The 15,122-nt window shown below is 39.3% G+C and overlaps 1 protein-coding gene across 2 annotated transcripts in view; it reads left to right on the forward strand.

The window, feature by feature from the left end:
• The window catches only part of stac (SH3 and cysteine rich domain), a 302,110-nt gene extending 297,786 nt beyond the window's left edge, over nucleotides 1–4,324 (forward strand). For both annotated transcript variants that reach the window (XM_073869434.1, XM_073869435.1), the window contains one exon: nucleotides 1,960–4,324. In XM_073869434.1, the coding sequence (XP_073725535.1) occupies nucleotides 1,960–1,989 (30 nt within the window). In that variant the 3' untranslated portion in view covers nucleotides 1,990–4,324. The remainder of the gene's footprint in view (nucleotides 1–1,959) is intronic.
• Nucleotides 4,325–15,122: the final 10,798 nt, after the last annotated feature.

Consider the following 15,122-nt stretch of genomic DNA (forward strand, 5'->3'; position numbering starts at 1 on the left):
CATAACCCTTTACTGTTGTGTGCCCTTTTTTCCTTACTGTTGTCACATTATAGTAAGAGTAAGGGCATATGAGCCGGTGAGCTCGTTTATGTTACCAAGCATGCATTCACATTCCTGCCCGGGTTTGCCTTTTGCATTGATGGGTTTCAATGGGGTGTGCTTTATACATATTTCTACTTATGTATGTGCATAGGGTACATGATTATGGGATGTGTCGGGCACCGCCCCCCTGGGGTGACCATCCTTTTTTGTACTGGCTGTCATACCTCACAGTAGGGTGTTGGGCAAGCGGCTCAGTTCCTTTGTAATTTGCACATTAGAAATGAATGGAGGCGCGTTTGAATGGTGATCTTTGTAGCAGGTGCACGCAAAGACATTACCTGTACCAGAGTGTTGGAAACAACAATTCCCATTTCAACAAGGCTGTTTACGAGTTTTTCATCCATTCCTGATAGAGAAACCGACGTTCCCTCACCTGAGAGAGACGCCATGGTTTCCCTTATCAAAGAAAGAATTACTTTGGTGCTTTCCTTAAACTAATAAACTAAACAAAAACGTGATAAATCATACAAAACATAAAAAAAGAAACATAGAAAAAAAGAAATAACCTTGAAAATCAATTCAAGCGTGCAGCTCTCACACCACACCTCCACTCCCCGCATGCAATCCACAGAGAGAGAGAGAGAGAGAGAGAGAGAGAGAGAGAGAGAGAGAGAGAGAGAGAGAGAGAGAGAGAGAGAATTTTTAATTTTAACAACCACTTTATTATATAAAAGCTGTTATTTCAAGAAAAACACAACAGAAAAAAACAAGCCAAATTACCTTAATTCAGCTATGAAATACAACTCATCATTTAGTACAGAAAACATAACAACATCACTACACCATTCAATCTTAAAGACACTGCTTGAATTCATCAATTTGTAATAGAAATCAACAAAGATTCTTGATTTTAACATATTCTTAAAAATTGTAACTATGTCCTGTGCATTTTTCTGTTCAATTTAATTTAACCTGGAAATAATTACAAGTAAGGGATCGGGGGAAAAGTGACGAGACCCGGGAAATGCATGGTCAGAATAAACCAATACTAAAACCACGCATCTCCCACATAGAACATATGTACTGTCAGAACCCTGCCATGCTAAACTAGATCTAAATACAAGCAAGGATCTGGCAGGATTCTGACAGTTTAATTTCCTCTGTCAATCCTACATTTTTTCTCCAAACTGTGTCAGTTCTGTCTTTTAGCATATTTTATTAATGAGCTTCACAATATGTCTGTATAGCACCTTTCCTTTAGCTGTTCAAAAATCTACCTTTTCATTTTCTTTCAAACACAACAGAGGACTATTAAAACTGAATTCTTTAAGATCAGGTATCATTTTGAAAAAATAATCAGCATCAGTGGAAATAAGACACATGCTATATTCTTCAAGTATGTTTTTTTCTTCAGAGTTTAAATCCCAACTCAGTTTGTCTAGGAACTTTCTAGCAAATCTCACTGATCTTTTACCCAGATGTAAAGCAAGAATTTTAGCATTTTTTAGTCCAAGTCCTGCTTTGTCAACAATATCTTTCAATATCTTTGACACAACTAAGTATTTAAGTCCTGTAATGTCATTTCTTGACACATCAAGATGACTTCCAAAAATCACAGGTTCCTCAAGCAACCAAAAAAGAGATGTAGGTGACTCAGTCTATTGATGATTAAAAAGTCTCCACACTTTAAAGAGACTTTTATAAAAGAAAGGTAGTCCAGTTAAATCGAAAAAAGTAAAATCCATCAAGGAAAGCGCAGCATGAAGTCCCATTCACTCCATGTAAAATGCTTTGTGCCAATGGCTTCCACACTAGATTTTGTGGTCCCATGAGTAATTGTTGAATAAACTGTAACTGATAGGTCGCTCCTCTGCTAACAAGATTGACCAAACCTTAACCTCCTTCCTCTCTTTGCAGGAAAAGAACACTTTGAGGAGTCCAGTGTAGATTGTTCCAGAAAAAATTAACCATTTCTCCTTGACGTTTTGGTAAAAGTGCAACAGGTGAATCTACACATGCAAGTTTATGCCATAGAGAGGACCCCACTTAGTTAATTATAAGTATACAACCCCTGTACGACAGTTGGGAAAGTAGCCATTTCCATTTCTATATTTTTTTTCTAGCATGCAATCCCAGTTCTTTTAAACAAAGTCTTCATTACCTAGAAAATCCATAAAACCTATCCAGTATTGTCATAGAAATGAGATTATCTCTACTACAGTATGTGCCCAAGTATATTGTCTGTTTCTATAATGCACATTCCTCCAAATATCACATAAATCAAACGTTTTTATTATTTTAGTAAGGGCTTTTTGTGATGCAATATGTGGCTCAAGGTAATTCCTATCTAGTTTATCATTATCTCCACCTAGGATCAACTTTTCTTTTGAACTTAGATCTTTTATAACTTTTTTTTTTTTAAAAAGACAACTCTTTCAGCTCCCTTTGTGGAATTATTTAAATAAATAATAAATATTTAAAAAAATAATCACAACATTTTCAAACTTAGCTTTAATTTTTTTTAAAAATGCCCTTTAACTATTTCTTCTATTTCACAAGAAATTGGTAAAAATTGCCTTGAAAACAAAATAGCAACACCTCCACTGCTAGAAGCCAAATGACTCAAATTTACAAATTTGACCATCCCATTCTTTTTTCCAGTTTATCTTATTTTTTAAATTACTATGTGATTCCTGAACAAAAGTGACATCAAAGTGCTTTTGTTTTATAAATTCAAACAAAACCATTCTCTTCTGACTGTCTCTAGCACCATTTAAATTGAGAGTTCCAATTTTCAAATCTCTCATAATAAATGTTTTTTTTAAACAAAAAATAAAAGAAACAGCCAGCAAAGCAAAAACTTGTACAAAAAAAGTTACACCATCTCTTGTTGTTCATCTTTAAGGATTTTCTTTTTGAGCTTACTCACAATTTTTCTGAGATGATACACTTCTTTATCAACAAATGTACTAATAAAAGTTAATCTTCAACCTGAACTCCAAGTAATCCTTTGATCTCTTTCGAAAATGTGCAAATTTCATCAATTTTATATAATGTTGTATTATTTTCATCATCATTTTGCGATGAAAGATAAGAACAGTCAGAGGTATTTGAGTCTGTAGAATCAGCATCATTATCTGAGATTAAACTTTGAGCTTCATTTTTGTCTTTTTTTACTTGTTTATTTGCCTTACTCTAACAATTTTTTTTCCTTTTTGTGGGGACTTTGAAAATAGAATATGTTTCCATCTCGGGTTCAACAACACCCTCACTGACCTGTACATCATTAGTTGTCATGTTATCTGTACATACAGTAATGTCACTGTTTTTATCAGTAGTTTCACAAAACATGAGGTCAGGTACAGAAAGAGAACCTGCAGTAATCTCAGCCATAGTGCAGGTAGTACAGGTGTAAGCATATCATTAATGACAATAATGAACAACTTCATTAGCTTTATCCATTGAATTTAAAAACAAAACAACCGCGTTGTTAAATGCAGAAACAATAGAGTTGCAAGCCACCACATTGCCTCTACACTAATTTTGGACAAAATTCTAATCCCATGACGCTGTGTTAAACCATCACTGCTCGTAACACCTGAGGTAGCCATGCTACACTGTAAAACCTAAAAGTTACCTCAACTCAAACCATTTAAGGAAACCGGTTGCATTAAACCATTTAAGTTTAAAAAACACATAGATTTGAGTACTGTGAACTTAAACAAATTGAGTCATATGCAGTTATGCACTTATATTTAAGTTCACACTACTAGTAATTTTTAAAATCAAGTAATGCAATTACAGTTACTGAAATTTAAATGAGTTTGTTACTCACGTTAATCTATTTTATAAAAAAAGTAACACTTGCAGACAAGACATTTCTGATCTAATGTCGCAGAAACATGGTGGGCGGCGCAATGAATCAAAAAAACTTCATCATGGATGACAGTGGGCATAAAATGAACATGAACAATCTAAAAGGGACAACATACTTTTGTTTAAAAATTGTGCGCTAGTCATGGCCAAGCAATCCCAGTATGACATCAACTTGCATTTGTAGCCTACAAAAGCAATAAATCTGAGAAATGTTAATATATTCTTAGATGTTTACATCGGCTTCATGGAAGAGAACGATCTGCGATTGTTGTTTCCAGTAAAATATTCACACTGCGCTGTACAACTGTTAAAACTCCAAAGTATGTGTGAGTGCACATTTAGTTTCTGTTTTGGTTTCACTCGCTCCGTATCCGACAAAACAAACTCGCTTTCTGTCCGTCCGACAAAACAATCCACATACTCTGTTTTCTGATTAAATATCTTCTTTCAATCTTGTGTATCATTTAAATCAAACATAAAAGATATACGAACAATATAGACCAAAGAGCACACTACCCGCCGCAAGCTTCACAAGCTGTGTCCCAGTTCAAGGGCTGTGACCTTCTAAGCATGCGACCTTAAAAGGTGAGCACTCAGAAGTCCGTGAAGAGAACTGAAATGAGACAGTCTAACCTTCGGAGTACCCATAATTGCGTCACACAGCTGAGACGTTTCTGACTTATTAAAATAAACATGGAATTAGAAAAATTTTAATTTTAGAAATATATATATGACATTGTCTCCAAATTCTTAAAGAGAAAGTACACAATTTTAACACATGATATATTTTTAATGTAAACATACAGAATATTTGTCTAAATGGTAAATAATATACATAAATAAACTAAGCTTACATATTAAGATAATTTCTAACAAAATAAAAAATATTCAAAGGCTGAATCTAAAGGGAAAAAGGCTATTGATATTTATTCTTTCCTTGTCATGTTTTGTTTTATTTTTGCTTATTGTTACCTGTGTTCCTTGTTTATTGTATTATGTACTGTTTTTTGATTAGGATCTTGTCTTTGATTGTGGTTTTGATTTGCATTATATCTTGTTTTGTTTCTTATCCTGTCGTTGTATTTGATTTGTATTGTCCCTGTGGTTAAAGTATTATTTCTAGTGTTTATGTTTGCATTCTAGTCTTGCCTATGTTCCCCTGTGTTGATTTGGTCTCCAACCAGTCATCAGTTACTATGGTTTTTCATTGTCTACTTGCTCCTCCCCCTTGTTTAGAGTCTTGTTTCTGCAGTTTGATTAGTTGTTGTTTTCCATTTAGTCACTTCCTGTTCACCCCTTGTTCACGGTCCATTGTGTGTTAATGTTACAATGTTTGTACCCTGAGTTTTTCGGGTTTTGTTTTGCTTACCTGTGGAATTAAATATTTTAACTGCACTTGGATCCATCCTCTTCTCATTCGTGTGCTCATCGTGACAGAATGGACCGTCAGACAATGGATCCAGCAGTTTCTGTGAGCCCTGCGAAGGGAGTTGTTTGTTCCGGTGTGAGTTCGGCTCCTGTGTTATCGGAGGAGGATTACCGAGTGAGACGCGCTCGGCTGGCCTTACTACGTCCGCGAAATGAATCGCTGGAGGAGTTTGCGATAAGGTTCTGGTTGGATTCCCGTGATCTTTTACTTAACAACGCGGAGGAGAAGATTTGGTTCAATAATTGTTTGGGTGAGCCGGTTCTGATTGATGAAATTTCCCAAATGATTAACATGGACTTCTTTGCATTTGCACGTCACGCAGTTCACGCCAGAATTGCCCGAGGCAATGGCAGCTGTCTCCGCGTCTAAGACTGCTGAAATGGTGAGCGCTACTTCCTCGCGCTGTTCGCGCCATCGACGAGGAAGGAAGAGATCCATTCACGAGCAGCCCGTCGTCAGTGGTGAGGACGCTCTCTCTCCCTCCGCCCTTTTAGCTGTAATGCCTGAGCCACGTCACAGAATGGCCACCTCACCCGAGCCGGTTCACAAGATGGTCGCCTATACAGCGTCTATAGAAGACATCAGGACCAGAAGGTTAGTTTCCAGTCTGGTTGATACCCCCTTTGTGTCAGTTCGGAGGGCTGCAATAATTACACCTGACGTCAAGATGGCCGCTGTTGAGTCTGTATCACCTCTCAGAATGGCTATTGTTAAAACTGTACCAGTGGTTGAGATGGCCACTGTTATACCTGCACCCACTCTTCAGAGAGCTATGGTTTCTCCTGCACCTGTTTTTTGAAGGGCTATAATCAGATCTTCACCAGTTCTCAGGATGGCAGCTGCCATTCCTGCACCAGTGTTCCAGACAGCTGTGCCCTTACCTGCACCGATTCTCCAGCGGGCCGCTGCTTGGATTATACCTCTCAGAAGAGCTGTGGTCAGGCCTCCACCAGTTCTCAAAGAAGCAACAGAGGTATGTCCTTTGAACTCTGCTCTTACTACATTTGCCGTAGCCCTGGGGTGTGTGTGGTCTGGCTTCTGTTCGTCTTTCTCCTGTGAGGTCTCCCATGCCCCCGAAACTGAATCGTTAGAGGAAACTGAGGTGCTGCCTGTCACGGTTGGAGGGTCTGGACCTGTGTCTTCGCCTTTTTCTATGACTAGAGGGTCCGAACCTGAACCTCCTATCCTGTACATCACTGAGTCTATTGTCACCATTAAGCCAACTGAGTCACTAAGGTCACGTGAGTCTGAGACAGTTCCTATTTTTGATGAGAGGGCTAAGATTGAGGATTTTAAGTGTACTGCCTCAACTAAGTCTGCTGAGCCTACTATTTCGGAGTTTCCTGTTTTTACCATAAAGCCTGTCAACGAGCCCTTTGAGCTTCCTGTCAAGGATAAGATGGTCATTCCTGCACTCTCTGTGTCATGTAGGTCAGTTTTCACGTCTTCACCTAAGCTTCATAAGCTTTCTGCCCTAGCCAAGATGGCTTTTGACTCACGTAGACTTTTTGCACCCATCTACATAGTCTAATTTGACTCGGAACTGTTGGTCTCACCTAAAATGACTATTTTTGATCTCTGTGCCCGGTCTAATGTCCTGCCCTGTGCTCTGTCTAATGTCCTGCCCTGTGCGCTGCCCAGTGAAGCCGAATGTGTTCTAGGGACGTCCGCGTATGCACGCCGTCCGCATGACGTTATTTTCGTCATCAGGAGGGTCCGCGGTCGTCCGCGCGGACCGTCCGCGTGCAGCCCAAAATTTGAGACCGCGCGGACAGTGCGCGTACAGTCCGCGTACAACAACGCATGCGCGTGAAGATATTTAGACAGGACACTACACTACAAACACTTATACAAAGGAAATAGACAGCATTTGCACTCACACTATCGTTTTTCTTCTTAAACTTTTACTTCTTTCAAGAACAGAAAGCTATGGAGCATGTTTTTATCATAATGTTTGATTCCTGTTCTTTGTTGTCTTGTTGTTAGTTCTAAACTGTGTTTGCAATGGTGGATCGGTTACATTTCTTCACTTATCCTAATGTTTTAATGTACTGTAAATGTCACCAAATCAGTGCTGCCCTGACGGCCTGTTAGAGTAATAATTTGAATAAGAAATCATTTGCATTGCGTATAGTGTCGAATGTGGCCATCCGCGTGTAGCCGCGTGGAGTATACTTGAAAAGCTCCGCGGACGCGGAAAAAAGGTATACCCCGGCCTTGATCTGCCTTGTGCGCTGCCCAGTGATCTGCCCAGTGATCTGCCCTGTGCGCTGCCCAGTGATCTGCCCTGTGCGCTGCCCTGTGATCTGCCCTGTGCGCTGCCCAGTGTACTGCCATGTGCGCTGCCCAGTGTACTGCCCTGTGAACTGTTGCAAATGACTTTCAAATATCTCACTACCATGCTTTTGTTCAAAGAGTTGGAACTGTTAAGTGTCTCTTTGCCTGCATTGTGTCCTGTTTTTCTGGCTTTGCCAGCCTCTCTTCTCCCTGTCCTTTTGTTCAGGTCCAGAATGTCACGGGCGCCACCTTGGGTTCCAGTCCCACCAGATTTACTGTTGTCCACTGCGCCGCCCTGGCGTCCTGCCCTGCCCGCGCCACCCTGGCTTCCTGCCCTGCCCGCAACGCCGCCTTGGACTCTGCCGCTGCCCGCGGCGCCGCCTTGGCCTCCTGCTCTGCCGGCTCCGCCTTGGGGTTGGTTCTTTGGACTTTTGTTGGCCCTCCATCCCTCCCCTGTTCCGCCTCTGCTCCACCTCCCACCTGATTTGTTACCATTGTCATGTAAACGTCTGGTATCCGTTTCCGTAGGGGGGGGGGGTACTGTTGGGATTCTGTTTGTGTGTTGTTGATATTTATTCTTTCCTTGTCATGTTTTGTTTCATTTTTGCTTATTGTTACCTGTGTTCCTTGTTTATTGTATTATGTACTGTTTTTTGATTAGGATCTTGTCTTTGATTGTGGTTTTGATTTGCATTATATCTTGTTTTGTTTCTTATCCTGTCTTTGTATTTGATTTGTATTGTCCCTGTGGTTAAAGTATTATTTCTAGTGTTTATGTTTGCATTCTAGTCTTGCCTATGTTCCCCTGTGTTGATTTGGTCTCCACCCCGTCATCAGTTACTATGGTTTTTCATTGTCTACTTGCTCCTCCCCCTTGTTTAGAGTCATTGTTTCTGCAGTTTGATTGGTTGTTGTTTTGCATTTAGTCACTTCCTGTTCACCCCTTGTTCACGGTCCATTGTGTGTTAATGTTACGATGTTTGTATCCTAAGTTTTTCTTGTTTTGCTTACCTGTGGAATTAAATATTTTAACTGCACTTGGATCCATCCTCTTCTCATTCGTGTGCTCATCGTGACACATACAGTATGTGATATATTAGAGTCTTACGTGTAAAATAGCCCATCCATACTGTATAATTTTATTGTTTGACTGTTCAGTACTGTTCATATTTACATTTAAAAAGCAGACTTAAAGGTTACTTTCCTTAGTAACCAGAGGTGGGTAGTAACGAATTACATTTACTTCAAAAAAACTGTACTTTTACTTCGCTACATTTGGCGGCGTTACTGCGCTACTGTCAAATGGTAATAATTCATGAATTGATTAAAAAAAAAAAGTTTATAGGGCGTGTTCGAAAGTTTCACCCTTTAGCGTGCGCGACCGCGCGTAGATGATAGGAGAAGCAGATGAAGGCGCGTGTGCGTTGTGCGAGATATCGGAGGCAGATCATGCGTGGCTTCAAGTTCGCTCTATGTTTTCACTCCAAGAGGTCAAAAAGAATAGTTTCATAATGCAATGCATGCTTTGTTCAATAAACGAGCTGACATCTCAGCGTACAGGAATTCAAGATCCAACCTGAAGTGGTATGTATCAGTAATGTCTATTTGAACACTATTAATAAAGCAATAAACCCCAAGAAGCAGTGGCTTACCAGTGCATTTTATAACAGCTAAGGGGCGTTGTTAAAACCCCCTTAGCTGTTAAAAAATGCACTGGAAACCCAACGCTTTGAGGGGTTTATTGCGTTTATAAAACGGTTACTTCATATGCATAACGTTAACGGGATTTTATCAAGTAAAACGCAAATAAGTTGTAATTATATCAGTACAAATATTACTCTTCCGCCAAACAAAGTAGTTCATCAGAATCAAGTGTGACTGAAACAGAGCGCAGTTCCCAACCAACAGAGATGCAGCAAAGACACAATGAAAATATGATTTAAGACTGTGGTGTTTATTTTATAAATCACCATTCATCTAATTTATACATTAACATTTATATCGTGCAACTGTTGAAGTGATGATCAAATATGCTTGGAAGCATGCTTAAAAATAAAAAAATTATCTTCTTTAAATAAACATAAAATATCAAATGAAAGAACAGACCATCTGCTTTCAAACAAAAACAAACAAAAAAAGTTTCATCCTACCTTCATTTGTTCTCTTTTTAGCTAAAAGCGGAGATAATTAAATTTTTGTGAAGAGATCAGATTCAGAGCCTGATGAAAACACGCTGTTTTCAGTGTTGAGTGAATGCGTCAGTGTTTAAAGTGACACCATGTAATTTTTCAACCTTCATAATAAATTTTCAAGACCCTTGTGGTAGTACATCGACTTTAAATAGGTTGAATGACATGTCTACCATAGCCTGACGGGGTCTGTATCACTTTTACTCGTATTTTAAAACGTAGGTTTGTGGTAGTAACCAGAGCACCAAAAAAAACTACAAAATTCGACTGCTTTACGGCATACGTCACTTCCTCCACACAATTTGTTTTTAACGTTAATTTTGCTGGAGGCTACTTAAGGAGTGTAGAGAGCAACTTATAGCATGTGACTCCCTGGCACAGTTTTAGTGTCACGGACCTATAACACGGGCGACCTGGGTTCGATTCCCCTTTAAGGCAATTTTTTAATATAAACTCACGATCTTGATTCAAACATAAATGCGATCTTCTTTATAAATGATGGCGATTATCTTGCTTATAGTTCGCTGTATTCAGATGCTGTGTTCACGTATTTACCTTTCTTTTACTGTGTCTATTTCCATTACAATCCAGGATGCTACAGCAGTCAAACTTGCTCACAGTGTAAAACCAAACCCTACTCATTCACCAATCAGATCCGAGCGTTTCTCTCTTCTCTCTTCCTCATTTGCTGCGTTCCGCTGTCACTCGCGTGACGTATTACAAAGCGGCAGACTTTAGGTCTGCTTGGATCACATCGGTTTACTTGGATTTGGAGCGACAATTTTCACACAAAAGAGAGAAAAAACGAGCGCCATTGCGGAAACTCCTGGTGGCGAGGGAGAGAGAGACGATGCAACAATATTTGTTTGGAAAAAGGCAAGGAAATACGTCTGGTCGTTTCTCAATTTGAAGGCTGCAGCCTCCGGAGGTTAAATATGGAGGCTGAATACGTCATCAAGCCTGGTTTATTAAGGTAAACTGAGCATTACATTCGCAAGTCATAAGCATACTGCAACAATTTACGATTAACTAAGTACAATAGTCAACTTCATAATTGTTCATATTGTGAAATAAGAGAGTCTTGATGACGTATGCAGCTTAGAAATACGACATTCGGAGGCTGCAACCTTCAGATTGAGAAATGGCTTCTGCCACGACGAGTTCCTCATCAGAAAGTTGTAACATGACTGCGTTTTTCCCTGTTGTCTCAAAATGTTGATCGTTTAGCGTTTTAAATGTTTAGTTTTTAGTTTAGTTTTAAGGTTGGCCAGTTCCTTTCCTTTGCGACAGTGCTGCGGCGCTTGTGGCCTCTAGGGGCGCTAGGCGTGAAAAATACATGTCTAGCATCCCCTAGTGGCCAAAAAGTTTCATGGTGTGCCTTTAAGTTAGGTAAGATCGCCACCCAGTGGATAGGTTAATAGCGGACGTATGAACTTGAGTTATAAACTCCTCAAACAATGTTTTCTCTTTATCGACGAGATGACTCAACAATATTTATTGACATTTATCTAGATATCGCCATTAATTGTGCAATTGTAGACAAATTAAAAATATGATTAAAGACTGTGGTGTTTATTTTCATAAATCAGTACGCAGCAACAGTGGCGCAGTGATACTTATGTAATGTGGTCTGTATTTTATCACGGCTTAGAACGCGTTTCAACCAATCAGAATGAAGAACCAGAACGAACCGTTTTATTATGGTCATTTTACCCACTGTCCGTGTTTTTTCGCCATATGCACTCTTGTGCAAGCGATGACAAAACCTAGGGCCCTATTTTAACGATGCGAAGCACAGTGACTTTGTGGGCGGATCTTGGGTGCTGTTGCTATTTTCCCGGTCGGAGAAATAACTCTTGCGCCAGGCGCAAATCAATAAGGGGTTGGTCTGAAGTAGGTTAATTATTCATTCATAGGTGTGGTTTGGGCGTAACGTCAAATAAACCAATCAGAACGCTATCCAACATTCCCTTTAAACGCAAGGGCGCAAGTTCCATGGCGGGTTGCTATTATTATGACAGATAATAAGCGGTTCACAGCCGAGGAGACCGACGTTCTTGTAAGAGCAGTCAAAGACAAAGAAGTTGTTTTGTATGGGGATAGGAGAAACCCGCCCAAATCAGCGTAGGTTAAACAAGCGCGAGAGGAAATAGCCACAATTGTCTCATCAGCTGGCATCCCCAGGACGTTGCGCCAAGTGCTACAATGATTTCAGGAGACAGGGGAATCCCAAGCTTGCCAGCATAAATCAGGCACGCCGTGTAACGGGAGGTGGATCTGCCTCTACACATGACCTGACACCAGCAGAGGACATCGCAGCGTCCACCCTCACAGCTGAAAGCCAAGCAAGGTCCAACCCCAAAGTACACTTACAAATCAAGTTCATATACATTAAGGTTTCTTATGAAACATTTTAATTATTATTTACATAAAATAAACGTAATATAGCCACACAACAAACTTATGAAAATATTTTAATTGTTATTTGCATGAGAATTTTTTAACGCAGCCACACAATAAATAAAAACTATCACCACAATGCTCACCACTATGATTTCCCTTATCTCATGTATTAATATTTTTTATTGTAACAATTTATGATTTGCAAAAATAACTGTTGCATCTGTGTAGATTAGATAAGAAAAGTGTGTGCGCGTTGTGCACGCTATACATTATGGTCAAGCATGCGCCCTTAAAATAGCATAATGAACCACGCGCAACGCGCCACTGACTTTAGACTAGTTTTTTTTTGTCAGTAGCGCAATTGTTTTTTGAAACTGCAAAATAGCATCAGGGATAGTTTGTGGCGGAACACGCCTCCTTTTTTGCGCTGAACCGCCCAGGGAGCGCAAGTTCATTCCCTAGTTTGCCGACGTGCGTCTGTGGAGGGAAAAACCCGCTGTGCGCTGGTGCAAAATACGAATGATGCGTCACTGACAAAGTCAATTGCGCTGGGTGCAAGATAGGGCCCCTAGTGTAAGTTAAACCATACAAACAGCACGTTCACATCTGCACATTTCCATATCGTTTCCCCACAACTAAACAAACTGAAAAGCATAATGTAACGACGTCTTGCATTTATACACAAATCCAGACACCTCACTAATGTGTAGAAAATACATTCAAATAAAAACGGGATTGTATTTTATGTAAATCCTTCCTAAAGAATGAATGAATAAAAATAAAAGAATAAAGTTTGATTTTAAAGAAACATGTATTATATATTATAATAAATGTAGAGTTGATTTGCACAAACAGATAAGTTCCATATGAAATTCTAAAATGATTTTAAAATGAAAATGAATGTCATTTTTATTAAGCTCCTGTTTATGTTCAGTAATTGCACTTTAATGACAATGAAAATAACCTATTCAAATAAAAACATGATAACAAACAGACACACACATTCTTTTTTGTTTACTGTTTGCATGTTTAAAGGCAGATGCTGACAAGTTTGTGTTGAGATTTTTTCTCAAATGACACGTTATGTGATGTTAATGTACCCATTGAGATAGGCTGCTTTAGTTGTATTCAATTCAATTCAATTTTATTTATATAGCGCTTTTCACAAGTGTTAATTGTTGCACAGCAGCTTTACATGAGAAGATGTAGAGGAGAACACAGAAAATCAATAGATAATATAAGAAGTAGAGATAGCGGTTAAACCGTACAAGCGAGCATATTAATAATGTAATGTATACAGTAAAGTGCTAAGTTAAGCCAAAGTTGGCTGACTCTCCCTGGGACGAAAAAACCCCCTAGGAAAAAACCCAATGGGAAAAACTCCTAGAAGGACAAAAACCCTTGGGAGGAATTAATATATATTTATATATATATATAGATACGGTAGGGATAGGAGGCGGGTAAGCGAATTAAACTGGTTTAGCCGGTGGTCGTTGGTCGGGCATCGGCTGGTCATCACGTTAAAGGACAGCCAATGGATCAGTGGTGCGATGATCTTCACAGCAACAGGAACTGGGTCTGTTTGTCTCATTGTCCTCGTGGTCGAGGACGAGACAGGGAGAGAAAAACAGAATTCTATTAGCGTAGGGGCCGTTCGCATGTAATGCAAGTGTCAAACATTATAGTGGTTCAAGTCAGCTCGGTTCCAGGCAGGCTAACTATTGCGGCAATAGTATATTACCCATATGAGGTATGTGAGTGCTTTGTTCTAGACCAGTGTTTCTCAAACTTTATTAGCCCAAGGACCACTTTATCTTCCAATTTTTTCTGAGGACCACCTAACAGAATCCCACTCTAACACACCCCCAAAACACAACAAAAAAGGAAGGATAAGCTAAATTTAAGTTTAATACGCAACTGTTTCAAGTCAAAAACTAATTTTTTAAACTCAAATGCAATGCTATGTTCAGAAATTATTATATGAATTTTATTTCATTTAAACAAGTAAATGTGAAATGTGTTACAGCTTAATATGAACAACAAACTGCACATGTTAAAAAAACTGCAATTAAACATACTATAACAGGTCCCACTTAATGTCATTCCAAAGAGCCCTTAGTTTAAAACTGAGGTGGTGGGTATATGAAGGCTATGGTTGTAACTATCATAACAATAAAATGCTGAAAAAATGTTCCCCTTAATGTCCAAAATCACTGAAATTACAGGGATTGTACTACAAACTAGTACATTACAAAATTAATTGATCTGTGGATTTTAGCTGCTTTCAGTTGACGCTTGATCCTTCTTTTGACTCCTCTTTGGTTTAGCCACCGATCCATTTTTACGTGTTTAAAACAGAATGGCAAGAACTGATATCACAGTTTTGCAAGTGCATTAAAAATCTACTTAAAGGCGGAGTCCACGATGTTTGAAAAACGCGTTGGAAAAGGAGACGGGCCGACTACCAAAACACACTTATAGCCAATAAAATCAAATCAAATGCCGGATTGCGTATGTGTGGGGCGGGTCTATCAACAGAAGGTCCAAATTCTATTGGGGTAGGGGCGTGTTTGTTTAGGTGATTTCAAATATCAACATTGGCTTTCAAACATCATGGACTCCGCCTTTAAATAAGTGACGATTTTATAAACTTTTGACTAGTTTAGGTAATCATTTGGCGGACCACTGGGGGGGTTTGGCGGACCACTAGTGGTCCGCGGACCACACTTTGAGAAGTACTGTTCTAGACAAACTAACTACTGCGGGAAAAGTACATTTACTGGACATTTTATGTGAATGCTTTGTTAAAGAAGAATGTCTTAAGTTTAGATTTAAATTGATCGACTGTGTCTGATACTCGAACATTATTTGGTAAATCATTCCAGAGCTTAGGGGCTAAGAAGGAA

The sequence above is a fragment of the Misgurnus anguillicaudatus genome, chromosome 7 (assembly GCF_027580225.2).
Source record: "Misgurnus anguillicaudatus chromosome 7, ASM2758022v2, whole genome shotgun sequence".
Taxonomy (NCBI): domain Eukaryota; kingdom Metazoa; phylum Chordata; class Actinopteri; order Cypriniformes; family Cobitidae; genus Misgurnus; species Misgurnus anguillicaudatus.